The 11,339-nt window shown below is 38.0% G+C and overlaps 1 protein-coding gene across 1 annotated transcript; it reads left to right on the forward strand.

Moving 5' to 3' along the window:
* Nucleotides 1-4,682: 4,682 nt before the first annotated feature.
* LOC102926212 (vomeronasal type-1 receptor 4-like) lies at nt 4,683-5,615 on the forward strand. The gene has a single exon (XM_006980027.3). It carries the CDS (start codon nt 4,683-4,685, stop codon nt 5,613-5,615), a length of 933 nt encoding a protein of 310 aa, XP_006980089.1.
* The last annotated feature ends 5,724 nt before the right edge of the window (nt 5,616-11,339 follow it).

Consider the following 11,339-nt stretch of genomic DNA (forward strand, 5'->3'; position numbering starts at 1 on the left):
ACATTTCAGTGAACTCACACCACGGTTAGTATCAACATTCATAAACATTGGATGATGTTTGCTGGGATTATGGTTGGGAACCATGATTTTCCTAGTTTAGTGTACAGAAGGAAGCTCCACACAAGCAACAACTTTAATTAGAACTCACTTCTATTCATTTCTTTCTTCCTTCTTTCCCACTTCTTTCCTTCTATCATTCTTTTTTCCTTCCTTCCTTCCCTCCTTCTTTTCTTTCTTTAGATGTATTTCCTCAACTAATGAAACAAAATTCACAACCATACAGCTAATGGGAATTTTATTCCAGAAGAGGGTATCAGTTCCCACTACAGATGGTTGTGAGCCATGATGAGGTGGGAAGGGGCTTGGACTTCCCTAGGCTCAGTGTTCTGGGCTCTGCTGACTCCCCATAGGAGACCTTGAATTGGGGGAATTGAAGATGTGGGGTGGCTTGGAAAAGAGGGCTGGGGGTGGAAGGAGGGACAAGGGGATGTGTATATAGTATGTGGAGTGTGTAGAAAATTTCTTAATAAAGAAAAATGAAAAAAAAAAAAGAAAAGAAAATCAAGATTAAAAAAAAAGAGTAATTCTCCAGAATGCCAGCATGAAGACAAACTACCAAAGTGGAATGAATTGTGTATCAAGCAGTAATATTTGCTGGAGCAAGGTCAGTTTCAAGGCAGATATTTTAATTACTATTTGTTATGAAATCCTTTATGAGAGGAATCTGATTTTGAGAAATGGCAATTGACACTATGCTTATTTGTAACATGGCTGTCATCCAGATCTTCAGGGTCTATTGTTATAATTGTTGGTACTAGAGAGGGCCTGTCAATTCTAGAAAATGATGCTCAGCACCATCTTTTGATGTCTGAGTATGTTGACTTAGCTGCTTTTGCTTGCACTTACAGTCATGTTTTCTTTTGTCCAAGGATGACTTTTCTCACTCCTGCCATACCTTGTAAGCTTTCTTTACTTCAGTCATCAGAAATAAAACAATTTAAAATATATTTCTCTAACTTCTGGGCAATTTCACCATCATACAAACCTGAATCCTGTGGGTCACCTATGATGGAGCAGAGGCAGCGTCTTTCATCACTCTTGATTCCATTCCTCCATCTTCTTCATAGTAACTGCTGCCTCCAGACAACACTGGAAGCTTCTTTTTCCTTTTCCTGTAACCTAACCACCTTTTGTAAAAGATGCACCATGTCCTCATTTTTCCTTTTCCAAATGCCTCACTCAGCTTCAACCAACAGCTTCTCCTGATTCCCTTTGTAGATTCTAGATCTTTTGGTTCACTATCTTTATAACACTCCTGGCACTGAGTATGGGGTTTTAGTTCTTCTTCTTCTTGGAGTTGCTTGGCTACCTGCAGATGACTCTGGACTAAATGGTTCTCCTGAATATCTGGTACCAAATTTTGCACAACTTTTTTTTTCCAGTGTGCCTTGAGCCCTGGCATGGTCCTCCTTCACTGCAAAATCTCCATACACTTCCTTCGTGCTGTGGAACCATCAATGCCAAAATTGGTCATGGTCTTTGTTGTTTCATCTCTCCTTGGTGACCTCAGTGCACAGTCATCCCCCTGCTCAGTAGCAGCCCCCATGGAGCCACCAGCAGCAATGTTATGGAATCCTGTCAAGCCAGAATTGTGGTATAAAAATCTATTTCGTGAGTATTAATTAATTGATCAAAGGTTGCCACTAGGTATTTTTGTGTGGTCAGTTGGTTGAAACTCCCATGATTGCTACAGGATGATGTAAAAATAAAAGTGTGATTATTAGGGCCAGTTAGATTCCCCTTCCACGTTAGCATGTGTATTGGTGTCCTTTTATAGGCAGCCATGTGGAGACTTCATGGGTGTAGCTTCCATGATATTTCTAATAAATGTAGTTACACAGCAGATATCTGTTCCTCTGGCATTTTCAAACTTCCTGCCTCCTCTAACACTAAGTTCCTTGAGCCTAGAGTGCAGGACTTGTACAGTAGATAGATCAGTTGGTACCTGGCACCACAGCATCATTCTTTGCTCGTTGTTGATCAGTTGCAGTTTTTGTAAGGTTTCCTTTTTCGAAGAGAATCTTCTTTGCTAAGGAGTGAGAGCTACAGCAAGAATGGGTTGCTGAGAATGGGAGAAAATAGTCTTCTCTGGGGAGGAATCCCCTAATTAGTTATCCAGTACCAAAGGGTGAACCCTGAAATCAGGTAAATACAAGTAGCATTATACATACAAACACACAGATACATACACAAAAAAACACACATACTTATGTAACAACAGGTAAAGAAAAAGGACCAAAGCCATGAATTTGAGAGGAAGTTTGTATGTTGTTACTTGGAAGGGGTTGGAAGAAAGAAAAAAATTATAAAATTATATGTTAATTTCAAAAACTAAAGTCATGGTTCTATAGACTATAAGATATATTTATGTTAGTACAACAAATTAAATTGATTATATAATGTATTTCTCAGAAAAATTAAAAAAATGAATAGAATATTGTAAAAATAAAAAGGAGTGTGAATACTGGTGTATAGAGTTACATTAGCTCAACTTAAGAGTATGTATCCCATTTTCAAATATTTGTCCTGGGACATTCACAGACAGTGCTTTGGCATGTGATCTCTTGTTCACCCAAATGCACACCCAAAGTTAGTATTTTCAGTATTTTCTTCCTTATTTTAAATTGATGATTTTTATGTTTGGCTTCTTTTTTATTCTATGCTTTATTTGTTTAAAAAGTAGTAAGTTTCCTTAAGGCATTTTCTTACTTACTGTTTTTTTATTGGCCAAAAAATCTCTCCTTCTATCATTCCATAGTCTTCTTCCAAGCTTCTGCTATCCCATGTCCATTATTCCTTCTTTCTCTTCTGAAACACATGTATTGTTTCACCTTCCCCATCCCACACTGAGACTCTAATGGGTTCCTTTCAATTTTCTTGACCTCTATACACACGCTTACATAAGCACACTTGTCTAAAAATTAGAAGCTATGAAATTACACTTGGCACAGTGATATCTGTCTTTATGAACTTGAATTAGATCACCTAGTGGAGTGGTTTCTGTTTCTTCTGTAATGATTCCCTAGTGTGTTCTACAATGCCAGTGAATGGGGAAAGGGGAGACTATAAATATCTGGTAGTTCCTTAAGGTCTCACCTCCTTTCCCATTCTGTTTAAACTACTTTAGATCCCAAGTTCTACTGCCAGTTCTTTCCGAGTTCTAATTGGCTGTCTCTGCATGATTGTGGAGTGTGAAAAGGCAACAGTGCTCATCCTGGGGATGCTTGGTACAGCCTGGTACTAATTCACAAACTCACTGCCTGCTTATGCAGTAAACCTAATATGATTAGAGAAGGTTTTGCAGACACCATCTTTCACAGGAACAGTGTATGGTGTCCTGAGAGTTTCCTCCTACTTCATTGATAGGCTGTCTAACCCTCCTCCATCCTTCTCAATTCCACTCTAGACTTAGGAGAGGTGCATTATACTGGACACAGTTTCAATAGAAACATGAATCATCCCAGTAGCTATCATTTATCAGATGTTATCGTTATCTGTGATACTTTTCCTGGCACATTTTTCCTATTTTTGTTCTGTTATACATTCTTTGAGATTTCATCAAACTATGTTCTCTAAGATATCTGACCACGTGTGCACATATGCATGTGTTATGTGCTGTGAATTTTCATAATAACTAGCTCTTAAATTATTTTAATGTATGTTTTCCCTTGAATCCTCATTCCTATATGTTTTGTGTTCTTAATAATTGTTTTTTTTATGTTAGATAATTGTAATTGTGTGTTTGAGACCCAATGATCATTCAGGAGCATCAAAATCCAAATTGAGAGTCAGCCTTAAGCAACTGCCGAAGAAAAACACTTCTCATGAAGCTGCCTCAAATGCATTTCACAGTGAGCTTTAAAAGGCAAAGAACCCAGAAAAATTATGTCATTGGCAACTGGCAGAGGGAACTAAAGCAAACAAGCACTTTAACCAATACAAAAACATAGTTACTTGCACTTTATGACCTCCCAGTTACTAGAAAAGGGTTGGCTACATTCCCAAGAGAAGGTTCATGGAAGGGGTAGGAAAGGAAAAGTCAGTTTCGGGTTAAACCAAAAATGACAAGGCGGCCTTGTCATAAGACCATAGATATATTCTGAGTGGTATTATAAATTTCTCAATACTTATGTTTTAATTTTAGGTAAGCAATATAATAAGAACTGATACATTTAAGTTATATGGCCTTTACTGAAATTGTCTTCTTTTACATAATGACTAGCAAATATTACTATTTTCTGGAATAATTTTTTGTTTATTTGAGCTGTCACTTTTAATTGTTTTTTTATAGGCCAACATCATATTGTCATGAAAGCTGGGTTTTCTATGAAAACTAATGGTTCTTCTTTCATCAGTATGTTCATCTTGAAGCATTGATCAATTTCATAGTGACAACACAGAAAATGACTACATGTGTCAAAATATTTGGAATGAGATAATTTTATGTGTACTAGGCTGGCCTTGAATTCCTGACTGTAAACGACCCTCTGCTTATGCTAATCAGAAGCTCCATGGTTTAAAGGTGTCCTTCTTTTACCACAAGCCATAAGCATTTGTTGTTATTCATTTTAACCAGAGAAATCACTGGGGCATAACTAAAGAACATTGTTCTGTATCATAGAATGGACTTCTGGATTCTGGCAATCAGAATTATTTTCTTATCACAAACTTTAATTGGAATTCTGGGAAATTTTTTTCTTATTTTCTGCTATCTAGTCCTTTACTACAGAGAATGTGTATTAAAGCCCACAGATTTGATTCTTTTTCACCTAATGACAGCCAATGCCATGATCATACTCTCTTCAGGAGTGCCCCACACAATGGCAGCATTTGGGCTGATGCAGTTCTTGAGTGATTTTGTATGCAGGATCCTATTATATATTCAAGTAGTTGGCCGAATTGTGTCCATTGGAACCACCTGTCTCTTGAGTGTCATCCAGGCCATGATCATCAGATCCAGGGAATCCTGTTGGAAGGATCATAAATTCAAAACTGTAAATTATATATGCTGTTCCGTTTCCCTTCTGTGGATCATCTCCATGTTAATACATTTCATTTTCTTTGTGTATCCGCTTATCAAATTTAATAGCAAAAATATAACAACAAAACTAGAGTTTGGATACTGCCCTACTGTAGAGCGTGATGAAATCAGTGACTCATTTTATGTAGCATTGATGGTGTGCCCTGAGGTCTTCTTTTCTCTGCTGATCACCTGGTCCAGCAGCTCCATGATTTTCATTCTGTGCAGACACAAGCAGAGAGTACAACTCATCCACAGCTCACGTGGTTCCAGCAGATCCTCTCCTGAGTCCATAGCAATTAAGAACATCCTGGTACTGCAGTCTACCTTTCTGACTTTTTATACTTTCTCCTCTGTCTTGCGAAGCTGCAGTCTTCTTTTGTATAATCACAACTGGTGGCTGGTGAACATCACTCGACTCACTTCTCTGTGTTTTCCATCTTTCGTACCCTTTGTTCTTATGAAACATTACTCCATTGTTTCCAGGATTACTTCAATGTGGATCAGTAATAAAAATAATTTATTCTTATTTTAAGTGCATGAATGATGATACGTTTTGTGTGGGATCTAGATTTTTTACTCACCCACCACCCTCAGAAGGTTAATAGAGAAAGTTAAATAGGTAGCATCTTATCTTTCTAAGATTAACCAAAATTGGTATGGGAATTTAAGCAGTTGATTGAATTGGCATTGTCCATGAAACTTACAGCTACTATATTCTTCCCATTGCCCAGCTAACATGCACATGAGCTAGACAATTAGCTTATAAAACACATAAAACTTCACTTCTTGTAGCTTTCATCTTGTCAGGGCACCTTGACTTCTTTCACAGACAACTTGATGGACCTACATTCTAACTGCAAGGAATACTGAAAATATGACTGGCCATCAACTTGTGCTTCTCAGGAGCCTCCTCCATTCACAATTACATCCTCCTACACCAGTACCAGAAGACTTCTCTAGTCTTATCTTCTCTGATAGACTGCTTGTATTTCTACAGAAATACCTGTTGACTTGTTCTCAACATCCAAAGAGTTTGGAAGATGCCTTTCATTGTTTCTTTGTTCATTCACTTATTTGAGTCATATTGGCGGTACTTCTTAAAATACCTCCCAGAATTCTGCCCTGGATCCACGGATATTAATTCTTTATAGGTGAATCATTCTTAAAATGACAACTTCAATCTTTGTCATAAATTATGTTGCCATAGCTTTGTTAATTTATATCCAGGTTCTCTGTTGTATTCCCTATGTTTGACTGTTTGTTTTTATGAAAGTGCCAAGATGACGTTATCATTTTGGCTCTGTAGTGTAATTTGATGCCATATTTTGTGATTTTCCATCTTGTTTTTATCCCTTACAATTGCCTTAGCTATATGTGGTGTTTTGGGGCTTCATACCACTTTTGATAGCTTATCCTCTACATGTAAACTAGATCTTTGATAGGCATGTCACTAAATCCATAGGTTAACATTTAAAAAAAAAACTTTTTTATTGTATTGAGAATAGATATTTTTTTGTCACATAATATCCTGTGATTATGGTTTCCCCTCCCCCTCTTCTCCCAGTTCTTCCTCATTTTTCCTCTTATCTGGATCCACTTCCTTTCTGTTTACTTTTAGGAAAAAACCCTGTTTCTAAGGGACAATAATAAAATAAAATAACATGAAACTAAAACAAATGCATTGGAGTTAGAGATGACAAACAAACAGAAAAAAATAGCTAAAGGGCAGGCATAAGAATCAGAGACGCACTTGTTCCTACACTCAGGAATCCAACAAAAACATAAAACTGAAACCTATTACATGTACTCAGATACCTGATGCAGACCCATGCAGTTCATGTGCATTCTCCCTATGTCTCTTTGAGTTTATATGAACTTTGATATTTCCTTGGTGTCGTCCATCCCTCTGGTTCTTATATTTTTTCCAACTCCTCTTTTGCAGGGTTACATGAGCCCTGACAGTGGCAATTGCTAGAACAATCCCACTTATACCTCTTAAGTTCTAAGCGCGCTCTCTCCCTCCCTCCCCCCCCCTCTCTCTCTGCATAATGTCTGGCTGTGAGTCTCTGTATTTGTTTCCCTCTTCTGCAGGAAGAAGCTGCTGTGATAATTGCTCACTAAGGCACTGGTCTATATTTATAGCAGAATGCCATTAGGAGTAATTTTATTGCTACTTTTCTTTAAACCAATATTATTAGATTTTACCCTCGATTCCTGAGCTGTTTAGGCTTTTTGGTCCTTAGCATCCAAGTAAATGTTGTATTTTCATTCCATATGATAGAATTGTCCTTAGGTCAAATCTGATATTGGTCATTTACTCCTGAAACTTTGTATCGCCATTATCCTAGCATATTTTGGTGACAGTACACCATTGTATACCACAGAGTTTGTGGCTGGCTTTGTGATTACCTTTCTCTTCTGATAGGCTTCAGAGTATATTCCTGTAGCACAGACACTAAATCATGAGGGTGAAAACTCTTTGTAGGCACTAGATCAACTTCTCCATGTTCAGAGTTATGTGTAGATGCTCTCTTCATCACGGGTGCCTTGAAACAATCTTGTGGAGAAATATCTGTCTTCTTGGCAACATCCTGGTTTGCTTAAGGATTCCTGTGGGATTCCTTTGGCCAACAACTCAAATAGATGTAACCTAATCATGGTAGAAGAAGCTTCATTTTGTGACAAGTGATGTTCAGGTTGGACTGTCTCTGCCATTATTTGATGATTTCAACTAGATCACCTTCAAATATATATCCCTCAAATGGCCCTTAATTTTAGCTCTTTCCCCTATATTTCCTCCACTGTCCTACTCTTTTTTCTACATCCACACTTGATTCTGCTGTCCCATCTCCCTAACCATCTGTAACAATCTACTATATTTCTATTTCCAATTGAGGTCTACCTTTATCCTTTGTTACCTTAGACTATACCTAACCTTCATGCTTCTATGGATTGTAGCCTTTTTTTGTTGGCTTAGAAGGTGATATTCTCAGAAAAGGTAGTGCATTTCTTATTTTCTTTCTGAGTTGGGATATCTCACTCAGAATTAATTTTTATAGCTCCATCCATTTTCCTGTTAATTACATGATTTTGTCTTTTTAGTGGCTGAATTATATTCTATCATGTAAATGTATTATGTTTTCTTCATCCTTTCTTATGTTGAGGGACTTCCTTCCTCCTCCTCCTCCTCCTCCTCCTCCTCCTCCTCCTCCTCCTCCTCCTCCTTCCTCTTCTTCAAATTTTTGACTATTAGGAACAGAGCAGCAATGCATTTGGTTGAGGAAGTGTCTCTGTGGTTGTAAGAAATGACTTTTGGTTATATGCCTATGAGTAGTATATGGTAGTTTGAATGTAATTACATCCCATAATCTCATAGGGATTGGCTCTATTAGCAGATGTGGCTTTGTTGGAGTGGGTATGGCCTTGTTGGAGGAAGCATGTCACTTTGGGGTGGGTTTGAGGTTTCCTATGCTCAGAATACTACCCAGTAACTCAGTCAACTGCTGTTCTGCAAGATGTAGAATTCTCAGCTATTTCTTCAGCACAACATCCTGCATGCTGTCTTGCTCCCTGCAATTATGATGACAGACTGAACCTCTGAAATTGTAATCAAGCAACCCCAATTAAATGTTTCCTTTGTGAGGGTTCCCATAACCATTGCGTCTCTTCAAAACAATACAAATCTTAACTAAGAGAGAAGATTTTACCAGAAGTAGGGTATTGTTTTTGAAGACATCTCCGTGCATTTTTTTTTAAGTAATATGGATTGTGACTGTAAGTTAGAAAAGCAGTTGAACATTATAAGTGCAGCTTAATGGGCCATACTAGGGGCATGGATGATAGTGGTGCTGAGTGTGATATGATGAAATATGGGGGGGTTACTCAAGAGGTTTTAGAAGAGAAGAAGTTTAGTATACTGCTCAGAGATCACTCTTGTGATATTTTGGTCAAGAGTATGGCTGCTTTTGCCCTTTTCTGGAGAGTCTGCCTAAGGCTTAAGTGAAGGTTTTGAATTCATTCTTTTGGCAGAAGAAATCGTAAAACAGCCCAGTATAGATTCTTTTGTGTTGATATTAGTGGTAACTCTAATGGAGATGTATAATAAAAAGGAGCAAGTTGAACAGGGTAAATTACAAAATGTAAATTTTGAGGAGAAAAAGAGCACCAGGAAGTGGAATGTATCTGAATGCTATGTGCAAGAAGATAAATGGTTTAAGAAATATAATAAAGAGAGTAGTGATCTCAGAGAAAAAATAACTCTGAGCTAAGTTTCCAAATTATGAAAAGAAACTGAAGAAAAGCTTAGAGCCAAGTTTTGTGGGGCATACTCTTAATCCTAGCCCTGGGAAGGCAGAGGCTAGAGGACTTCTGAGTTTGAGGTCAGCTTGATCTCTAGACTAAGTTTAGGGATAGCCAAACTCAGGCAGTGAAGGACAGAAAGTTAGTGAAGATGTAATCGAATGAGGGGGCCATGTTATAGCCCCAGGAAGCAGAAAAATTTGGCAGATTCAGCTACATGGCACTGGGTTTATATTTAAGGACGGAAGAAAGGAGTCATAGAATAAAGCTGTTGAGGCCACGTATGTGGTAGGTGTGTCCCTGAATGGAGGACCATAGAGGCCATTATGTGAGGCTGTGAAAGTGCAGTCTGAATTACATTGGAGAACATAAGTTGTTAGAGATGACAGATTCATGGGATACCTGCCAAGGATAGCTGCTAACAGAAAAGGCAATCAGTAGAAGAGAAAGAAATGTGTTGGAGTCAACAAAGCTGAATGGAATTGGAAATCAGAAGAGCATTTTGATATCAGACATGGAGTTGCAGAGTTTAGAGTTTGCCCAACTGGTCTTTGTTCTTGCATTGGTTCAATATTTCCTTACTATGCTCCCTCCCCTTCCTTTTGGAATGGTAATGTACATACTGTGCCATTATAAGTTGGAAGCATGTAATCTGTTTTTGATATTGATTTTAAAGGAGATTATAGTTAAGAGATTGCATGAATCTCATAAGAGACTGAACACTGGACTTTTAAACATTGTTGAGACTTATACACTATGGTGATTTTTGAAGTTGGACTCAATACATTTTTGCATTATAATATTGTTACAAGCTAAGGGAATCAAGGTGAGGAATGTGGTACTTTGAAATTGGCTCTCATAATCTCACAGGGAGTGACACTATTAAGAGGTATGGCTTTGTTGGAGTAGGTATGGCCTTAGTGGAGGAATTTTGTCACTGTGGAGGCAAACTCTGAGGTTTCCTATGCTCAGAATACCACTCAATGAGTCGGTTGACTTAATGTTGTTTACAAGATGTAAGACTCTCAGCTATTACTCCAGCATCACATCTGCCTGCATGCCCCCATTTTCCCCATCATGATAAATCTCTGAAGCTGTAAGCAAGACACCCCAATTAAATGTTCCCTTTGTAAGAGTTGTCATGATCATGGTGTCTGTTCACAGTGGAAAAACAAAAACAAAAAACAAAACAAAACTTAAATAAGACAGTGGTATAAGTTTTTCTTTGTATAGATGGATTCAGTCTTTCACAGAACTGCCACACTGATTTCCATATTGGTGGTACAAGTTTGCACTTTGACCAGCAATGGATGAATGTTTCTCTTACTCTACAACCTCTCTTGCATGAGCTGTTATATGTTTTCTGACCTTAGCCATTCTGACAGCTGCATGATAAAATCTCAAAATAGTTTTGATTTGCAGAAATGAATTTTGTCAGCACACTGCATGATGGTGCAGAATGTAGCTGAGGCATTTCCAGGGCCTTCATCCTACCAACTCATTCCATAGAAATTGTACTTCCAGTGTTAGTCAAACCAACTTTTTCCTTAATAGACTTCTCTTTTTGCTGCCATTTCTTTAAAGTGGTACATAATTGTAACTGCAAATGTGTAATTCATCAATATACAATTCCTGTTTGCAATCTAAAGTTGTGTTTGAGTTTGTATATGTATGTGTTTTGTATGGGGAATAATCCACAATTGCCAGTTCATTTTATATGTATAATCAACAAGGGGGATCAAGACAGTAATAGGGAAATCTGCAGAGACACCTGAACCAAGCTTGTAGGAACTCGTGAACTTTAGTCTGACAGCTGTGGACCCTTCACATGACTGGACTAGGCCCTCTGCATAAGGCAGACAGTTGTGTAGCTTGGTCTGTTTGAGGGGACCCTGGCAGTGGGATCAGGGTCTATCCCTGGTACATAAACATGCTTTCTGGAGCACATTACCTATGG

Source organism: Peromyscus maniculatus, chromosome 1 (assembly GCF_049852395.1).
Source record: "Peromyscus maniculatus bairdii isolate BWxNUB_F1_BW_parent chromosome 1, HU_Pman_BW_mat_3.1, whole genome shotgun sequence".
Lineage (NCBI taxonomy): Eukaryota > Metazoa > Chordata > Mammalia > Rodentia > Cricetidae > Peromyscus > Peromyscus maniculatus.